Genomic DNA, 22,527 nt, shown 5'->3' with positions numbered 1-22,527 from the left:
AGGGCTTTTTTTAAATATAATTGATACTGGTATAATATCATACAGCTTTTATTTTTGAAAAATGAAAACTGATTCTCATCTAAACTAACCTTTATTCGTTTCTCGGCCTCCAATAATTTGGCATTTGCTGCTTCTTCCTTCTTTTTCTTTTTTGCCTGTGCATGCAAAACAGGTCTCAAAGTCATGCAACAGCACCACTGCAACTTGAAAGTAACCTATGACTTGAAAATGGAGCTACATGCCTCACAGGTACAAAACAACATGGAACATATATGTAAACAATTACACATTTTCCCACAGTCAATATTGTATTTAACATACTAATTTCATTTCTAATGTATAAATTAGCATTAAGATATAAAAAATTCTTAAATTCATAAGAGTATGTCAGCTTTTCTTGACTTCTTCAAACTCTATATTAAAAGTCTGAAATAACTGAGTGTTTATTATTTTACATTAAAACTTAATCACAGAAAAAATTATTTTATATAATTCTTCCTTTTTTTCCTGATTTTTAAAAGTAAAACATGATCATAAAAAATTTAGAAGATGGGATAGATTTTAAGTGATAATAAAAGTTACTTAAATAATAAATCAGTAACACATTTAAAAATGAACATGTCTATTTGGATTTTTTTAATATTTGAAATTTGAGATAAAGTAATCCATTACTCAGCTGATATAAATGAAACACATTAAATCTGATTTTCTCTAGCTGTATATTGTGATTAAATTCAAGGTTTTTTTAAAAAGATAGAACAGAAACTTCTAATCTTTCATGAAGTACATTTTGAATATCAAGGTCATGATAACAAATCTGAGCGTCATAATGTTAAAGTCATTAATTATCTAGTAGTTTGATAACTATCCAGTAGCTATTGTCAATTTACTTGAAGGTAGGAGTACTTTTGATCTGGATTTTAAAAATTAATTTGAAATGGATAAGGAAACATGTGTATATTTCTAGAAGGAATAATCATGTAACATAGAACACTTCAGCTATTTGACACCCTCAGGGAATAAATCGTTTATACCAAGAGTTTCCTGAATAGCTGGGAGGTTATAGCAATTTTGAACATTAAACGTTTATTTTCACTATTTTGGATGGAAATAATTTTGAGACATATACTGTTTAGACACACTACACTAAATATAATTTGGCTTTTTCTTGATGACTTGGGGCAATTATTCTGAACATCAGTTATTATACTGTACAGTTCCACAGAGTAATGCCTTTCAGCTGCTAAGGTGTTGAAAATTGCCTGCTATTCAACTAAAAGATTACAGACTCTTGGTAGGCTTTTGAATCCCTATACATGCTGGTTGGAGTTTTTCTGTATTTTCCCTTGCTATCTTGCGGCTATCATTCTACTGATTCCAATATATGTCCTCTAGTCCTATTCCATCAGCTTGTGGGGAAGCAGGGTATATTAGAAGCCAGAAAAACAAGCTGATTATACTGTTTCTACGTTTAAATTCTACTTTCACTCTTGTAATGTTTTATTTCTAAATTAAATATCTGACTATAAGTCCTAATGAGTTTTCTAAAAGCAAAGAACACGAGTTTCAGCACATGAACCTTACGACACCTATACTGGCTGTTCATAAGTTTCCCTGTTTTCTTCTTCTCTTTTGTCTTATTTCCTGGGTTGTTAGGATTAGATGAGTCTGCTAAATAACGATCAGATACGGTCTTACTCTATGCATTATGCTTAAAGAGAGTTTCTGATGGACATATTAATTTGTATAAGTGACAGAATACGTAGGTAAGATTTTTATTTTTGGAGACTTTAAAATATATGACTATATTACTTTAATCACATCACATTTAAGAATTCTACCTCTAGAATTTGCTGGGCTCGAAGCTCTTTTTCCATTCTGATTTGTTGTATTCTCTTAATTTTTTCCTGTAGAAAAAATTATAATAATTTAAGATAATAAAATAAACTAAATATCTAGGTGAAAAGTATTTAAGTCAAATCAAGTAAGTTGAGATATAAATACAGAGTTACCAAAGGTTGCCCATGGTGGATGTAAAACTTGTTTAGTTTAACATCATATGTAAGTTCATGTCAAATTAATATGACTTTATAAAATTTCTCAAAACAATTTGTAAAATACAAATGCTAAATATGAATACAGAAACTACATAAACTAAACTCATTTAGCCTGTGAATTTTTATAAGTATCTGCAGTTACAATTATACTTAGTTTTAAATAAAAATAGGACAGAAAAGTAGAAAAATCGTGTATCAGGAGTGAGAAAACCTAAGGCTAGTCCTGAGTTACTGTCATTCATATGATGATCTTGAGCAAAGAATAACTACTCTTGTATAAAATAGGGAGAGGTGTTTGCCCTCTCTCACTATGTCATGAATAAATTTAAAATGCTTAAAAAAGTGTGTGGCAGGGGCTTCCCTGGTGGCACAGTGGTTAAGAATCCGCCTGCCAATGCAGGGGACCCGGGTTTGAGCCCTGGTCTGGGAAGACCCCCACATGCCGCAGGGCAGCTAAGCCCGTGTGCCATAACTACTGAGCCTGCGCTCTGGAGTCCGCGAGCCACAACTACTGAGGCCCGCGTGCCTAGAGCCCGTGCTCCGCAATGAGAGAAGCCACTGCAATGAGAAGCCCGCGCACTGCAACGGAAAGTAGCCCCCACTCACCGCAACTAGAGAAAGCCCGCGGGCAGCAACGAAGACCCACCGCAGCCAAAATAAATAAATAAATTTATAATAAAAAAAAGTGTGTGGTGCCACACAACTGTAATCGATTATCATTAACAATTTCCATACTATAATTTCTTACTTCACATGATGAATAACATGATAATATTACATTGCTTTTTTTTTTTTTTTCTTTTTTTGCGGTACGCGGGCCTCTCACCGTTGTGGCCTCTCCCGTTGCGGAGCACAGGCTCCGGACGCGCAGGCTCAGCGGCCATGGCTCACGGGCCCAGCTGCTCCGCGGCATGTGAGATCTTCCCGGACCGGGGCACGAGCCCGTGTCCCCTGCATCGGCAGGCGGACTCTCAACCACTGTGCCACCAGGGAAGCCCTACATTGCTTTTAACTACTACAATAAGCCAAATTCAGAAACAATCTGTAATATTATTTTAAAAAGGCTTAATTACAATTTAACATTCTAGAGAATGATTCCAATGGCATAATTGGTGTTCACATTGTCTAAATTTAATGTACTAGTTATTGTTTTAGAATTCAGTGATTAAAGTTTGATAAAACTTCACATTTTGATTTAAAAACATTAACTCATATGCTATCAGCACAATGTTAACAATTTCATGTTCAGAAACCCCTTTGAAAGTCCCAAACTGGTACTCAATAATAATACATCGTTTGCCCCCAAACACCCCAATTTTCCTACTAGCAAATTGCATTTGTCGTAGGATTTCCGGAGCGAACACATTTTATACTGCTCAATGTTATAATACCTGTTCCAATTTCCAGATGCTAGCTGTACCTTTGCAAGCTATACTTTAACGTTTTTAAACATTTCTTTTTATGTACACTGATGTTATTGATCTCAATATATACATACATAGACATACATAGACATATATATACACACACACATATATATGGTAGTGGTGTCATTAGCATTAGTAGAGATAAACATTATTTATAAGTTACTATAATACAGATTCACTTTATAATATTGGGTATCCAACCCCTCAACTGGGCACTCTACATAAAATATCTTATTGATCACGAAAAGAGTTGAAATTATCTTCTTTTTACCTAATAGAAAGCTAAAGTTCCTAGAGAGTAAATATTTGGCCTTAAATCAAACAGTAAATACAGAGCCTTGGTCACATTCCAATGCTTTTGTTCCTTCTGCTTCATAATAATGCTTCTGTAAGCTTCCAGAATATTGTCTTGAGGACTATATGGTGATACTGGCCTACTAGGTGGAAAAAATAATCCAGAAGCACATGCTACTATTTTATTCTAGATCTAAAGCTGACTTTAAAATAGGCATTATGTAACTGACTATGTGAGTAGACCTAAGCTATACTTTGATTCACTTTGTTGGCAATACGGAATAAGTCAGATTGTATTCTGAAACTAGCCTCAGATAAATATCTTGACAAAACTCTACGATCAGCTCATTTGTATTAACGTTGCTGAAACGTTGGTTCTCCAATGCTTTTTTTTTTTTATAACATCTTTATTGGAGTACAATTGCTTTACAATTGTGTGCTAGTTTCTGCTTTATAACAAAGTGTATCAGCTATACATATACACATATCCCCATATCTCCTCCCTCTTGCGTCTCCCTCCCACACTCCCTATCCCACCCCTCTAGGTGGTCACAAAGCACAGAGCTGATCTCCTTGTGCTATGCAGCTGATTTTTTGATGAGCGGCAAAAACCATGTATATTTAGGTTGTAGCCACTTCAAGACTTTAGGGTCACAAAGCTGAATTTAAAGTGCTGATAAGATTTGATGGACCTCTAGCCATTAGGAAATAGGATGAGCTATAAAAAGGTATAATATTTAGAAACAATAGTATTTCACTTTAAAATGAAACATAAACTTATTTTTATATATATGTGATATACAGTAAATATTTATATTTTAATAAAGGCATTCATTAGACTGGATATTTATAAGTCAGTCTTATAGTGTCTTTAGCAGTGACAATTAACAAACTATTTGGAATTAACAAACTAAAGGAATTCAAGTTTACTGCTGACTACTTTAAATTACGGTAAAAGAGTTTACTATGCAGTTTGGTGTTTTATATCATCTTTTAAAAAGTGAGCATTTGCTTTGTACCAGGCACTGTTGCATGTACTTTACATTTATCACCTCATTTAATCTTCAGATAATGCAGTTATTTTCTTTCACAGTGGAGGAAACAGAGACTTAGAAGTTAAGAAATTCATCTAAGGTTACAAAATTCTTACGTAGCAGAGCCCATATTCAACTCTTACAGTCTGCCAGACTGTAAACTAAATTCTGAATCCCAATTCCATATCAACTCTTTCTAATCATACGACTTTAGTCAATACTGGAAAGAACCTTCGAGACAGCCACATCAAATCCAATCCAAGCCATTTATTTAGCAGCTATTTATATAATAACACAATTGGCTTCATTTCATACTCAGAAGTAACTACTTGCCATTGAAACTTTTTAAAAGAATATTAGTTACCCCCATTTCCTTTCTGCTTTAATGATTACAGTGAATATACGGAGATGGGAGAGTAGCGTACACATTCCCATCTTCAATAAAGTTGAATATCTTGTCATATAATACTTTACCTGTAAGGATTTTAAAATTACTTTATTTACCTATACTTAATTTCGAAAACTACACACAGGAGAGGTATTGTAGATATACAACAGAATGCTGCTGAAATGATGCTTTTTTCATTTTTTGCACTGTAGTTGGCTCTCCTTATCTGCAGGTTCTGTATCCATGGACTCTACCAACCATGGATCAAAGATAAGTTAGGAAAAACATGTTTCAGGAAGTTCCCAAAAGCAAAACTTGAATTTGTCCCATGCTGGCAACTATTTACATAGCCTTCACATTGTATTAGGTATTACAAATAATCAAGAGATGATTTAAAGTATACAGGAAGATGTGCATAGGTTATATGCAAATACTACACCATTTTGCATAAGGGACTTGCATCTGTGGATTTTGGTATCCATGGGGGTCCTGGAACCGATCCCTTGTGGATACTGAGAGATGACTGCAGTAATTTTTTAGTAACTCTGAAAGCAATCACAAGCAATGGAGGCAAACCTTATTCTATATAACTTGAATTTAATTTTTTACTAGTATTTTACATGTTTTAGGACAACAACTTTTCTTATTAAAATTTGAATGTTTAAGGAATATCCTTCATTTACTAATACATTAATTTAAAAAGTGTGAAAGTTATTCATGATGTCAACTTATATTCAAAGTCTATCAGGATATTAAAAGTACTTATACAATTTACTGTTTGGTAATCAATTTTTTTTTTTTTTTTTGCAGTACGCGGGCCTCTCACTGTTGTGGCCTCTCCCGTGGCGGAGCACAGGCTCCGGTGGTAATCAATTCTCAGAAAAACTTGGAAGTAGAAGACTTCGCTTTAAAATGAGGTGAATTTAGGGACTTCCCTGGTGGCCCAGTGGTTAAGAATCCACCTGCCAATGCAGGGGACACAGGTTTGAGCCCTGGTCCGGGAACTTCCCACATGCCACAGAACAACCAAGCCTGTGCACCACAACTACTGAGCCCGTGCTCTAGAGCCCACGGGCCACAACTACTGGAGTCCATGCTCTGCAACAAGAGAAGCCACCGCAGTGAGAAGCCCGCGCACCGCAGTGAAGAATAGCCCCCGCTTGCTGCAGCTAGAGAAAGCCTGTGTGCAGCAAGGAAGATCCAATGCAGCCAAAAATAAATAAATAAATAAAAAATAAAATAAAATGAGGTGAATTTTAACTAATGAAAGAGGACAACTTTCTAAATAAGATACATAACATTAATGTGAAATACAGTTATTTCAGAAATCAAAATGAAAATAATGTACACATAGAAAGATACAGATCCCAAAACAATGCCTGTGTTTTAAAAATCAGTTCCAATGAATAAACGTACCTGTTGTTTCATAATCTTTATCTGTTCTTTTTGCTTTCGCTTCTCCTCAGCAGCCATTATTGCTATGATGAAAAATCAAGGCACAGATATCATCAGAAAAGGAACAAAGAAGAGATGCCTCTTATGAATTACCCAATACTCACTCTTCAAGTTTAGGCTACCGTTTAAATCACCCACCTCGTTGTTTTTTAGCTTCTTTGGCAACCCGAGCCTGTTCCTGCTTTTGCAGTTTTCTCAAAAGCTTTATTTGTGCTGCTTGCCTGGCTATTTCTGAAAAATACAAAATTTCAAGGAATGTTATTAACAACTTTACATAACTGCTAACCTAAAAACAATACCTGTGAAACTGGTATCATCATGAAGGACATAATTTTTAAGAAAATTGCCAAACATTAAATACCAAGTAGGAGAACCTCAGAAAATGTCATGTTCATTTCCCCTAGAAATTGCCAAACTATTTCATCGAATATGATCCCATATACATAAGAAAAATGATGCCGCTCTTAATCCTCATCACGAAGGCTAATATAAGTACATTTTTTTCACATTTCATGTAATCCTCACTTAGTATGAAAGTACCTGCTAATATGTAAAAAAAAGTGATGCAGCTTCAGTCTTAAAAATAACAAAATACATAAAAAAAAGAAAGAGAACCCAAAATAGAACAAAGCCCCCAAACTTAGCATTTCAGTCCGCTATATAAATGGTAAAATTTTTGAATCCATTGATATTTTCATTTATGAAGGAAAGTGACTAAATCTCCTAAATAAAGAGTACAGAATGTCAATGAGTTTTAAGGACAACCTAGTTCTCATACTTTTTAAGGACAAATGTATGAAACTGGGATAGACTGACATAATTACTGGTCCCAAGTCTTCATTCCTTGACTATCCATGCCATTTGTAATGTGACTTTGCGGTCCCTTCTCATCAACACATGCGTGGAATATATCTTCTTGTTCCTTGATTTTGAGTTCAGCCATGGGATCTTCTTTGGCCAATGGGATGTAAACAGTGTGATGCAAGTAGAAGTCTGAAAGTATACCTGTACTCTCTACTCTTTTTACTCTTGTGCCTTGCCCTTTACTATGAGGACAAGTTCGGGCTAGGCTGCCTGAGGCTGGGACACATGGAGGCAGCTGACTCCACTAATGTGAAAAAGCCCAGCCAAGATCAGCAGAGATGCCTAACTGCCTAACTTGCCACCAGCTCATTCCATCCGCACAAATAGTTAATGCTTAGAGTTGTACACCACTGAGGTTTTGTGGTTGGCCTTAATGTGGCAATAGGTAGCTGATATAGAAAAGCATGTAACGTTACACTTTTCTTCTGCTGGCAAACTTGATCAAAATACTTCTAACTATAAAAGTGGTGGATCATTCATAAAATCATTTTAGAAAACACCACTTTACATTAGACATTGTTTTCAACTTTGTAGCAGGTGAAGAATTTTAAGAAACTTATATTCACTAATAATGAATATGATTAGGTAATGACGTGATTACCTAATCAAGTGATTGATTCAGGTAATCGTGTGATTCAGGTAATCACACGATTACCTGAATCACTTGAGTTCTACTCATAACTTCCACCATTTATTGAACTGTTGTATTACATTTACAAGATCTTGTTTAATTTTCATAACAACCTTATGAGAGGCAACATTATGCCCAGCTTACAAATGAAATAAACTAAGGCTCCCAGAAGTTAAAGACCAGAGCTAAGATACACACCCAGGACTTTCTGACTTCACAGTCTATATGTTACTACTTCTAAAACCCTTAGAGAAATTTAAATGCCTTGAGATTTTAGAAAGAAACTTAACCCTATGTCCTTGTAACAGCTGAGGTACAGTTGGTTACTACGGTTGATTTCCTATCATGAAGACTTAAAAAAAGGGGAGGGGATATAAGAAGGTTTGATTTTATCTAGGAAACTTGAAGTGTTAATAAACAATGAAACAGAAGCTGATACTAAAGTATACCTCCAATCTTCCAATAATTTTCAGTATTAAGAAGTTTTAAGCATCATCAAAAATTTCTGAGCCACATAAAAAGGATTCTCCTGCTCACGAAATACTCTGGGAAATAAAAATGTATCAACTGGCCTGCAGAGTTAGCAAGCTCTGATAATAATACACCTGCAGGACACTGTTCTCATCTATGATAGATCCAGGTAAACATTATTTTTTAACATATAAGAATTGAAGGCTTTCACTGAACTCTGATATAAAGACCTAAATCTGCCTTAAAATGTAAAGGGTTGCTAAGTGGTTAAAAAAAAAAAATTTCCTAGAAAAGGTGGCACAAGTATGATGCTTTGTTCCAAGCTAAACTGATGCTTTCTAATAGAAGTTTGGCTTATAATAAAGAAATTTTTATCACATATATTGGCATATTTTTGTATATGAATGTATCAGTCAATTTCAAACTCCACACAAGTTCACAGTAATTTTCATGTTTAAACTCCTGGAAAAGAAAAACATTAAAAAGCTCAACTCATATCTTTTCACTTTAGCAAGGAAGATACAATTTGGATTAATCACTTAAAATTTATATAGCTTAACTTTCACGTTATGAACAGTTGGAGAAAACATGAAAAAAAATGTTAAAAGAAATTAGAGACACTATGGAGGAAGGAGAATGAGTTAGGGACCAAGAAAATTCACTCAGGCTCTGAGGAATAAACTGCCCCCAATATCTTCTCATTTATTTGGTTTATGGTTGCTGAATATATTATTTTTTTTTTAAGATGTTGGGGGTAGGAGTTTATTAATTAATTTATTTATTTTTGCTGTGTTGGGTCTTCGTTTCTGTGCGAGGGCTTTCTCTAGTTGTGGCAAGCGGGGGCCACTCTTCATCGCGGTGCGCGGGCCTCTCACTATCGCGGCCTCTCTTGCTGTGGAGCACAGGCTCCAGACGCGCAGGCTCAGTAGTTGTGGCTCACAGGCTCAGGTGCCCCGCGGCATGTGGGATCTTCCCAGACCAGGGCTCGAACCCGTGTCCCCTGCATTAGCAGGCATCAGACTCTCAACCACTGCACCATCAGGGAAGCCCTGAATATATTATTATTGTAATGAGCATTTGAAATATTAATTTGAAAACTATCTTTCATGGTTGAAGAATTTGTCTCTTTAAATTTCAAAGGTAAAAATTTATTTTGAAATAAAGTTTATTTTCACTTAGAATTAGGGATATTTTACATATACCACACTTCTTTGATTCTAAGATGCATTTTTACACATGTCTAAAATCAGAGTGTGTGTAAAAATTGGCAGCTCTTTTCTTCCTTAGTGGAACATCTTAAAATACTGGGGCATTGCACAGATTAGGGCATCTCAGATTCTACAATGTACGAAATGGACAAGTGTTACGCGGTATCTCAGAAAATCTGAGATATGAATGGTATTGGCCAATTAAGAAGCAGGTTTATTTAGATAGGTTAAAAGATTTTTTCATATTCAAACTTTGTCAGATTCTTATTTGTATTCCCTGAGAAATTAGAGACCTCTCATTTCACAATGCTTGAAAGTACATTCAAAGTTTGCATTTATTTTACTGTTCTCAATCCTTCTTCAAATTAAGTCCAGTTGTTCAGCCTAGTTGAGTCCATGTATGATGATAATATATAACAGAAACTTATAGAATCCCCTTGGATAACCCCCTCAAACTGTTAATGTAGAAGCCTTTTAGAAATAAAAGGGGTGATAGTGATTCATTGCTATTTTCTTTTCTTCCCAAGAAAAAAAAATGCATATTATACCACATTTGCTTGTACATATTAATAATTATTATTTACCTAATGTTAAATATTTAACATTTATATACATGCGAGAAAGAACATATATACACAGTAAGGTCAAATGTAAAATAATTTGCAAAATGCAACATAATACAACAAGGGAAAAGCATGTAACAGAATACAAACCAATTTGAAATCTAGAGGGAGAAAAAACATTGAGTAAAAGTTGAATAATCAACTTCTATTTTGTAAAAATTTAGTTACTTTTTCAAATATAAAGTTGCCATTTTGGATACTAAGTATTAATGCTATTTGTATAAGATATGCAAAACATGCATGAAGAGCCCAGACTTTGGACATCAGTTAATTTCAAGCTTTCTTATTTTACGCAAACAATGCACATTCCCCACTATTATACATTCTTTAGAAGAGCCAGTGGTTTATTGACAATACTAACTTTAAAAACTCATCATATATGGCTGTATCTGTTAATATATTAACTTATTTTTAACCTTCACTCAAAACTATGCAAGGGAGATAAACGTCTTAATAGAAACCAAACAGAATAACTTTTAAAAATATTTTAAAAACATACTAAGACAGAGAAAAACTTATACAACATTAAGTTACATACCAGGCAGTTAACTTACATGCCACTGGTGGAAGTATGGACTGGTGCCATCTTTTTGGAGATAATATTTGCCTGCTATTTACCAAAATTGAAAACGCACACACCCTTTGATTCAGAGATTCTGTCTCTAGGATTTTATACTATAGATAGCCATACCTGTAGAAGGATGTGAAGATATGTGTAATATGTACTACTGCAGCACTGTTTGTGATAGCGAATGTCAGGAATAGCTAGAACAGTCACCAAAAGGAGACTAATTTAATGAAGTTTGGTAGAATCATACACAGTATCACTCACTATTCAGCCATTAAAAACATAAGGTTGATTTTTAAGTGCTGATACAGAAAGATGTTCAAAATAAATTAAGTGGAAAAAAAGGCAAGCTGAATAGTATGTACACTATAAGCCATTTATTTTAGAAATCAAAAAGGATATATATGTAATACAACATATTGTATATGCATATGTATATATATGAGTGTTTGAAGGCATGTGTGTATAGGAGTTTATGTACAGTTTATGTATACGAGTCTCTGATAGCCTAACAAAAAACTGTTAATAATGATTCCACTCACGAATATCTTTTACAGAAAGTTTTCTGTTCTATGAGCTTTTGTCATAGATATTTGTTTCATAACAAAAACAAAGGAGCTACAAAGAAGTCAACATTATGATGTTTACAATAAACAAATAAGTCAGGCTTTTCCCCCAGAGAGAACCTATGAGAAGTAAAATCCTGTTAGTCTTCTAAGTTAGTTCTTATTGTTGAACTTTTATTTTACATTGATATACATGTTTATATATATGCTTGTGAGTATAAGACACCAACACATATACTGATATATATTCAGAATCGCCTTCACAAGAAGCCCTTCACAAGAAGAGTCTTCCCAGTTGTAACTAGTAACTCAAACTCAGGGCAGGACTGTTTTATTTATGTCAGCTTTTTCTGTGTCAGACATAGCCTGGGAACTTAATGTTAAAAATTTATGTACATTTTTTTTTTTTTTTTTTTTTTTGCGGTACGCAGGCCTCTCACTTTTGTGGCCTCTCCCGTTGCGGAGCACAGGCTCCAGACGTGCAGGCTCAGTGGCCATGGCTCACGGGCCTAGCTGCTCCGCGGCATGTGGGATCTTTCCGGACCAGGGCACGAACCCGTGTCCCCTGCATCGGCAGGCAGACTCTCAACCGCTGTGCCACCAGGGAAGCGCTATGTACACTTTTGAGTCATAAATACATTTGAGCACTTTGTTATTATGAGCACTTTGTGCTTGACAGTGGTACTTTCTGATGGTCTTAAAATAAATATTTGTGAATTAAATCTATTACTTGGGCATTTTGAAAATATCTGTAATATGTGCATACTACAGAAGAACCCAAAGACTGGGGTTACTTACCAGTAATTGGAGTTCTCTGACTGAAAATTTACTCCACAGATCCACATATTTTGGAGTTATCCCCTTGTACCACCTCAAGGAATCGGGAGCTGTTAAAATGAGAATTTCCAGAAGGTTGGCACAACCTTAAGGCATGTGCCGAGTGCTGGTAGATGCCCTTTCAGTGCAAGCCTTAAAAGCTTATCACCCACCTTTGTAGTTCTCAACACACAGGGTCTGCTGTGTTTATGAATATGGCTCTTGAAAGGAGCTTACCTAATCAAAGAACTCCAGTTACCAGTGGGACTCCTTATTTTCTCATTTTTATTCTAACACAAATATCTACTTTTTAGAAATTGAGAGCAGTGTTAATCTTTCATCAGTCAAAAATATAAGAAATATTTACACTTTTTAATATGACTATTACAGAGTCAGATACGTTCTGTTTCTTACCTTGAGCTTGCAGTTTTCTTAGTAACTTGGCATCTGTGTTATCTAGAAATTCAGCACTGCCAACATTTGGAGGCCGACCCTTCCGACATCTCATCCTGGATTCCTCTCTTGCTCGCTGTCTATCTGGATTTGGTGGTCTTCCTCTACGACATTCCATTGCCCTGATACGGGGAATGACATCCTCTTCTTTCAAAAGACACCACTGCATTCCCTTTTAATTAACATTTTATAGAAATAAAGATTACAAATGAAATAAACATAAGTGATCAATATGTCAGAAAATTCTAGGCAAATTCACAGATATTTTGAAATTTATAAGGCTGGTACAAACTTTAGGAATTTTATTTTTTTAATTAAATTTATATTTATAATTATTCATGGACTTGGCATCGTTTTGATATTCTTAATGAATTCAACTTTAAACACAAAGAGATTTATATCTGTATCTATAAACATATAAATAGATATATATTTTTAAAATAACCATTTCTGAACTACAATGACCATAAAGTTGGCAGATATTTGAAAATTAGTTGTGTGATGACACCTCTGTGGATTGTTCTCATGGGTTAACAGTTAAACCAAACATTAAACTATCCAAATAACAGATGAAAGTTCTCTTTATAGAAATATTAGAGCTAATAAATCAAGATGGAATGTAAGAGTTAGAATATCAGCATCTTGCAATACCTGATGAATTAATGAGTCTAAGCACTGAACTTGAATGGTTGCCAATCACCAAAAAGAGAGACAACCAGACAGACATTAGCCTCCTGATGGAGGTTCACTCGATCACCTATAAATTAGTCTTGTCCCCTACAAAATGAAATCAAATCTAGATTAGACTTAATTACTATAACTTCACAGGAAAAACTGGGTGAGAAGTGTATGGTTAACTACACAGCAAAATCCAGTCAAGGAAATACTACAAATTTCTTCAACAGTTTCTTCAACAGATAAATTTCAAGAGGTAAAAAAACCTGTGGGACGATTAAAGGAGCCTTAAAAGATGTACCAAACAATCCCAAAGTGTGGAGCTTACCTAGATATTGATTCAAATAGACGAACTGTTCAGAAACTTTTGACAGTTAAGGGAAATTGAACATTTGAACAATGACTATTATTTGATGATATCAAGGAATTATTACTTTAAAGTGTCATAATGGTACCATGGTACTCTTGTAGACAACAAGAGTCCTTATCTTTTAGAGATATGAATGAAACATTTATAGAGGAAATAACATGTATATTATTTGCTTCAACAAATTATGGAAGAGGAGAAGTGGATGGGGGTATATGTAAAATAATATTGGCCACATGATAATTTCTACAGCCAATGATGAATATATGGTATATAATTGAGATTTCCCATTATAAGTCTCCTGATGGAAACACATTCACCAGCATAATGCTAGTGTATTATAGGAATAATCCTGTTCAGTGTATAGATACCATCAGTGTCTGGTTTTCATTAGCCTTCATATGTCATTCAAAACAAATATATTATTTGTTTGTGATGAGCTGCTTTTCTCTTAAAAAATACATTATTATATTACCTTACTTATTGTCCAAATCAACATGTTCAAATACAGGAAAGGCACCCTTTTAAAATAATCCTTCTAATATAATTGTTTTCTTATTTCTTTTTTTAAAGAGATAATTCCTTCAGTGTGACATTTAAGAAAATGTTTTAAACATGCTTTTTTTCTTAAAAGAATCTCAAACTAGGAATTTAGCTTGAACCACTATGGGCAATTCTGCAACCAAAAATAATCAAAAGTTCTTGAGGTATACTTTATGCCATGATACCTAACTTGGGGCAAGGAGACTATGAATATCTCATTCAATGGGTACTAAAAACACAAATACCACTCCTGCTACCACTACGGATGATGGTTACATCCCACATTCCAAGCACTCTGCTTAGTTCCAGGCATTTTGATTACATTATGTACTTTAATCTTCACAACAGTACTATCTAATATGGTAGATTTTACTGTACCTACTTTACAACTGAGAGAATTCAGGTCCAGTTGAATAATTTCCTAAGGTAAGGAGGCAATAAGGAACAGAACTATGATTTGAACCCAACTGTCTCACTCTAAAACCTGTGCTCTTAACCACTACATGTACTTAATTGATGTTACAAAGATGTTCTTATACTTGATAAATGACTGATCACAATATTCAGCCATGAAAGCACAGCCAAGGTTATGGCAAGGCAAGGTTGTGGCAGAAAAAAATTAATGCATATAATCCATATGTGTTTAAAATAATATCTATACTAATTCTTTTCAGTAATTGCCAGGTTAAAAATAATTTTACAAATTAATTCTGAGGAAAGTAAGAATTTTTTTGGCTGAGATTTCAATGAAGTCAACAGAAACAGTAGTTGTACCAACTGCATTCTCACGCCGTAAACCACTAAGAAGGAAGCCATCAAAACATTTTTATGTTCACCAGTATGGGAAGCTTTTGATTAGTTCAGGCTTTCATTTTTCTATTACGCTCTTAGGCACCAAGGCAGCATGCATCACATAAATTGAAAAATATAAAAGTGACATTCGTGACACTTGAAGTAGAAGAGAAAGACTAATAAAGGAGTCTGTAAAGGAATCTGCATTCAGTTTTTAAAGTACCTTATTAATAATAAAATCAACTTTTAGCCAAGATTTGAAGGGTTTGATCAATTTATTTTTTTATTCAGTTATAATTTTACAGTTATGTTTTATTCAGCTAGGAAAATATACCTGCCTGTGTCAAAAAAGGAATAGAATATGTTGGTGCCCCAAACTGGTAACATAACAGTGACATTATCATTTACATTTTTGCCCTTGGCATTTATAAAGTAAATGCTTTCTAAGGGAGTTGCATATATTGGACTACATATAATGTCTTTTGACTCCTGGATTTTAGAAAATGAGAAATGGATTGTTAGGAATCTGAAGCTTATATTACAGCTTTAATTCACTGAGTAGCCAAGATAACCGTGGGTAAGGGAAAAAAAGAAGCATTTTTCTTAATAAACTTTTCCTTAGGAAAAGCAAATACAATTTACATCACTTGATTCATATGCTATAAATTTTTTGAAATTATTCATCAAAAGAGTAAATTTATTACTTTTTTTCTTAATTTTTAAAACTAAGATAGTAAATGGTTCCTGAAAATAATCTTTCTTGACTAAGATTTAAAAGATATGGATAAAAAGAAAATAGATATTCAACATGATGGAGATGATGGCAGATTAAGTCTCTTATACCATTATAATTCCACTTTCAAGAGTTACTAATTTAAAGCCTTAGCAATAACATACTTCTGTAAATACTACAAAGAGAAGGAAAAAAGGGCTTATGTTTTATTTCAGAAGACTGAACAAAATAATTAAGGTTAAGTGAATGAGATAACTACATTATATACTATACACTCTAATGCATTATACAAGACTACACTGTAAGACTATAATGTATAATAGAAATAGTTTCCAACTACTTGAACATTTGTTGAAGTACCTACTCTGTATCGGCATAACATTTTCTAAAGGTAAACTAGAGAGAGTTCTCTCCCCCAAATGACCAACATTTTTAACTAGGACCCGAGGCTCCGGCTATTCTAATGCAGGTGATTCAAGGACCACACCCTCAGCAGTAATGAATTTGAAAAAGTCTAGAGGTTGGGACAGTAAGTTGCCTCAATTGTCCACTTAAAAAATAATGATGGTCTAGATTAGGACCTGAGAATCAGAGTGGAAAGGAAAGTGAATACTTTATTCTTTTTTTGGAGAGAGAACTTCCTGGATGTGAAGGAGAGAAGTCTGAATGGAGACCAGAAAGGTCTGGAGAAATACTTGAGAAAACTGGCAAATAAATTTATTGCTTTCAGGTATTTTATACTTTAAAGACAAAATAGAGCTTTAAAGAAAACATTTGAAATGAATAAGTTTTAAAATGTTTTCTGTATTCAGAAATTCAAAAAAGATGCTAATAAATTTAACTTAAATAGGATTATTCTATTTTAACCTTTCTATTATTCTTCATAAATGATACTCTGAACATCTCATGAGCAACTGCTTTGTTTTCACCTTATGTTATGGACACTGACTTGTCTAGTTAAGGAGATATTTGACAGTCCTAACTCTTACATTTCACTGATAACTAAAGTCAATTTGTGGCTTACCAGAAACATGTTTAGGTCTTAATGGGATGTGTTACCAAGTCTCACTCCTGCTTCAATTTTATACTCTAGCTTATCTTTATTTTTCTTTTGTTGCTCCCATTTTGCTTGATTTTGTATACTTGAAGGTTTATTTATTTCGGGGGGAAAGCAGCATATAAGTAAAGTAAACCAGTCCACCAAAAAACAATTCACTGAATGATCTATTTACCAAGTTACTGTGTTTTTTTTAATTTTTTTAAGTTTTAGTATCACCAAGACTTTGCTGCAGCAATTTCACCAGGGATTTGCAGTCCTGGGCCACTAAGTGTCAATGCCCTCATTAATATTTGAGATGCCTACTACTTCTAGAATGCTCAATGTTATATAAGCGAATAGATGATCTTTACTCATAGTTTTCTGGATCAGGACCTCTATCTATCCCAGTCTTTGACTCTGATAGAAAAATAGCTGTGATGAATGTTTTAGATCTGGCTTAAGGCATTGGTCTGACAATTTTAGGTCTGTTGGTCATTCAGTGAAGGATCATTTACCGAATTGATTTCTGGCTAAATAATTTTCAGTAAATTTAACCACGGTTCAAGTAAACAAAGACAATTTTTTCTACTACTTTTCTCTTTCAAGTGTAATTTCAGAATCCTTTACTTCCTGATACTTAGTTTATTAAAAAACTTTAGAATGTCACGCCTAAAAGGGAACTGATCTTAAAGACCTCCTATAATATATATACTTCACATTACAGATGAGGAAATTAAGGCCTAGAAAAGTAGGATTCCATTTTTCAAAGTAACATAGGATGCTGAATTACCCTGCTAGGAGTCTAAGAAAAAATCTTAGGGCACAAGCAAAGCAAGGACATCAAATATTTTTCACAGAACTTGACATTTCATATTTTAAGAAAAACATTAAAGTTATTTTCATGAGAAAAATCAGAATTTTGTTGGATTTCCTTACCCCTAATTCACAGTTTAGTATTATGTCTATTTTTAGCTACTTTGTGGTGCCAGAGGTAGGTAGTGAGAGCTTTATATACCATAAACTTTACAGCATTAGGGATTCTTAATCTTAATAATAAACTATATTAATATCATATACTGAATAGCACTTTAAAGATGTGAAAGAGTAAGAAGAGTTATCTATGCTGGGAGATGGTTGTCACCTATTAAAAACAGTTGAGGAAGATGTGGTTTGATACAATTGTTTCCATAACACTGACTATGCTTTCCAGTGACAGTAGGTTACCCTCAAAGAGTTAGGACTGTCAGGTATCTCCTTAGCACTACTATTGGATTCTTACAGTTGGCTTCCTAGTATAGGCCTTTGCCTAGCCATCAAAAATCCTACCTGGTAGATTAGTGACATAAATTTCCAGAGTTTTGGACTTCTGGTACTGATCTTTCGTGTTCTCAGGGTCCATATATGCCCACAGCTGTGTTGCATTCGGTATGACAGTTAACAGTAGAGTTGAATTAGAACCCTGGGTGTTGACTCCCAATCGTTTGTTCTTTACTTATTTGAAATAATTACCAGCATTACAGTCTTGCCACAGACTGCGTGTTGACTGCTTTACTGTGAAGTCTCCCCTTATTCCTTATTAACAAAACCCTGATTTTAGCTGAAAAGCATTGTGCTTAGTGTTTTATCTTCCCCAGACAACAAGCTTCTCTAAACCAGTGATCATAACTTCTATTTCTTTTGTACTCTGCAGTTTCTCCATGAACATTAGTTTTTCCTCAGAGTCAGGCTTTCAAGTTCATTTCTGTAGTGAAATGTGTTCACAATTTCCTTTATGGAAAATGCCTTTAGGGAAAATTTATTTGGGAAGAAATGCCTGGAACATTAAGTATTTGCCACAAATATCAACTGATTAAATAAGAAAAAAAGGCTCTTTTCAGTAAGAACTATAGATGTTTTTCTTTTCTCGTGGCATTATGCCATTAAAAAAAAATCTTTAAAAATACATCTCAAATAGAGAGAGCAACGTTTTTTTCCTAAGTCACTTTTAATTATTCCTTCTTTGCATCTTTCCTTTTCTTTGCTTTTTTGGCCTGAATGCAGCAGACATTCATTGACCTTTGCTTGTTAACTTCCTGGTTGAAAAAAATAAACTTAATTGTTATATTTATGCTTAGACGTTTTGTTCTCTACCATTCACACACAAAAAATCCTTCCCAAATTAGATTATCATATATTTCAAAATAATCTTTGCCATTAACAATTCATTTTGAAATCTTCATATATCGCTAACAAAAATGTGAATACTTTTTACCTTTTTACCTAAGTATCATATTTAGGAAAATAAAAATAACCCTATTTTATATTTACCAAAATTTGCCTAGCTCAACCATACTTTCTATTATTCTGACACTCAAAACCAAAATAAAATGAAAACAATGATAAACATTAGGTTCAACTAGTTCTTTATAATGTGATGGAGAAGTCTGTAAGAAATATATTTACCTTATTGCCTTTTCAAAGGGGTTTCACTGGTTAAAATAGCTAAAAGAATTTCAGTAAGAAGGTAGCCAGCCAGTATATCACGTGATTATAAAGAGTGCCATGGTTCATTTTGTTCCATGAAATCTATCATCCTTAAAATCATGATTTTTATAGAAGCCAGGAGGAAGTGTTTGGTATCTAAGGATCAGTAGATACTAACCAGTAGATGATTTTGCAAATCTCGTACCACATTTGTAGATTGAAATAAATAAAATTGATAATGGATAGATTAAAGGCTCCCCCAACCCCAATTTCTTGTGTCAACCCTATCTTATTTAATTAAGGACTTCTTTTTAATTTTTTTAAAGTTAATCATTAGATTTTTGTCCTTTAGTTAATGATGAATTTACTAAATTTCAATAAATATGAACTCTCATACCTCTCATCTTACTGTACTGCACACAAAATTAGTCAATACTTTCAACAAATGTTTGCTGTTAATAAATATATATATAGTCACTGTCTTAAGCTCAGAAATACCTTGAGTCAAAAATGATTAACATATAAAATAACCACGGTTCTCTACTGCAGATATTATCTTCTAACAGAAATTACCATTTCCTAAATTTCATCTGTAAAATATAGAGCTTTGGAATACCACTGCTGCAATTTTTGGAAATACTTTGAATGAAATTAGAACTTAGAGAACTACTATTGGTTGTGTTTTTTTTTTTTTTGGTAAGTTTTAAGAGAAAAAAGAAAAATATGATGGAGAAAATTACATTTTCCAACGCAAATGTTTTATTAGGAGAGTGATTAAGAAGACTAATGAATTTACAAATACAGCATTTCATTTGCTCTCAAACACCAAAAATAAATATATGAAACTTGGAAAACTGTAGCGGTAACACTTAAAATCGTTATGTAAAATCTCCATGCATTTGGAAAACTGCATGCTCAGCTTTATTGGATTACAAGGGGTAGATGCAATTTTTTTTTAAATAGGAAATTGTTTTTCATACTATATATGTAATACGAGCACAATTTAGAAATTATGAAACATGCAAGAACATAGGAAAAAAAAGTTCCACTGTACCACCAATCATTACATCCGTTACTAAAATTTTGGTACATTTCCTTTCAGTCTTTCAATATGCATAGTGTTGTTTTTCAATATACGTACAGCCATCATACCATTTATACAATTTGTATAGAGGCAGACCTATTGTAAACATATACAGATCATCACTGCTTGGTAACGGTGTCTTTATCCCAAATTATATTTTATATCTTCTACAAAATTTAAGCCAATCAAAGTTATTACACATGACAGTTACTCTACCAAAAATATGTAATCTTTGCTCATTTTCATAGAAAATTGTAAGTATATACATTTCTAATTAACTATATGCTTATACATATTGATCATACAATAAAAAAGTATATGGTTCTTCAACTATATGCATCTCTAATTAATTAACTAAATGTTTTGATTACTCACCTTTAATTGTTGTTCTCTAAAAGTATCCTGAAATGAATTCAACTTACTCTTATTTTTTAACCAAGAGAAGTACAGTCAAAAATGCTAATATTTTCCCTTAGTAGTCTGCTGAAATGTTGGCAGCTTAACACATTCTGGATTTAGTAATTCATCATATTTCCTTGATTGGAATTGATCTTTCAACAAGACAATATGCTTTGGAAAACACTGATTAAATTTAATAAAAAGTGAATGGATGTCAAAGAACAATCTGTTCTGCCTAATAAGGCTTTACAGACTAAGTCTAATTATCACTGATAAAAAACTAAAAGTCCTTTATGTATTGAACAGCAATTAGCTTTCCTCTCAGAATAAAATTCTATTGAACTTAAAAACATAAAGATATCTTTAGCATATTTAAATGAAACAAGTAAGGTTATGATAACATGAAAATCAAAAGATTTAAAAAATGAGAAGTTTTAAATAAAATTATTATTGCCTTCTAATATGTTTTGTGACTTAAAAACTAATCTAGTATATATGGAGTGTGGAAAATAACACTGTGGTTCACTAAAATTCCGAGAATCTGTTTGGTGACAAATTCAGTCCAAGTTAGACACATTTTTAAGTTTAAAAAAGAAAAATCCTAGAATATATTTCCATAAATAAATTAAACCTCAGATGAATATATTTTGGCATTTTAGAATTACTGGTAAAGAAACAAGTGGATGTGGACATAAAAAGTCATGGACAACAATGGAAAATAGGTTACACAATGAATGCAAAAGAACACTTGTTAGAAATTTTGAGTTCAATTATGTCTCTGCCTGGTTGAGGTTGTGTAATCTTGGAAAACTCCCTTAATCTTTGAGCTCTCAAAATGAACTTCCTGCAGAATTAGGAAGGCCTCTTCTATTTCTATAACCATAAAATTAAAGGGTAAATAGTATGGAAAAGCCTGCCTATTCACAACAGAAAATATTAATTGCCAGAAAGAATCTTTCTGTGCATTATAATGGGCCAAAAGAGAGAAAGGCTCAATCAAGAAAGAAAATAACAACTTCAGTTGGTTGAGCATTTTAACCTTTTGAAACATTTTCATGCGTATGATCTCATTTTAACCTCACCATAATCCTATGAGGCAGAAGGAAAATTATGATTGTCTCTATTCTGCAGATAAAGAAACTGAAGAAAAAGTGGGCATTATTTTGTTGTTTGAAATCACAAAACTATTTCATGGGTTAACAAGAACCTAGGTCTCCTTAGTCCGTAGCTATGACCTCTTTCAATGGAGCTAATAAAGTTAAAGGGAATAATAAGCATATGTAGCTGAATCTAAGTAAGGGACAAAGGCAAACCATTAAAGGACACATATAGGAAACAAGGTTTCAGTGGTAAGTTCTTTGCGCTGATCGGTGAGGTTGTGTACTTAATCCTCAAGCGCAAAGGGAGCTGTGGTCATAATTTCAGAAATGTGTATAATTATTTAAAAATTCAATTTCTGCAAAAAGCAGAAATTTCACTCATTTAATATTATGGGATTCCCCCTACCCCCATCAAAAATTATCAAACTTGTGACAATGAATCATGCATGTAGTATGGCATAATCAAATGGACAAGAT

General features: G+C 33.6%; 1 protein-coding gene across 20 annotated transcripts in view; it reads right to left on the bottom strand.

Moving 5' to 3' along the window:
* The window catches only part of BAZ2B (bromodomain adjacent to zinc finger domain 2B), a 302,457-nt gene that overhangs the window by 69,055 nt on the left and 210,875 nt on the right, over positions 1-22,527 (bottom strand). For all 20 annotated transcript variants that reach the window (XM_032638481.1, XM_032638484.1, XM_032638486.1 and 17 more), the window contains 5 exons: positions 12,817-13,027; positions 6,794-6,886; positions 6,617-6,678; positions 1,842-1,907; positions 90-155 (listed from right to left, as the gene is read on the bottom strand). In XM_032638481.1, coding sequence (XP_032494372.1) covers positions 90-155; positions 1,842-1,907; positions 6,617-6,678; positions 6,794-6,886; positions 12,817-13,027 — 498 coding nt within the window. The remainder of the gene's footprint in view (positions 1-89; positions 156-1,841; positions 1,908-6,616; positions 6,679-6,793; positions 6,887-12,816; positions 13,028-22,527) is intronic.

The sequence above is a fragment of the Phocoena sinus genome, chromosome 7 (assembly GCF_008692025.1).
Source record: "Phocoena sinus isolate mPhoSin1 chromosome 7, mPhoSin1.pri, whole genome shotgun sequence".
In the NCBI taxonomy this organism is placed as follows: Eukaryota; Metazoa; Chordata; class Mammalia; order Artiodactyla; family Phocoenidae; genus Phocoena; species Phocoena sinus.
This window is presented reverse-complemented; position numbering and strand designations above follow the sequence as displayed.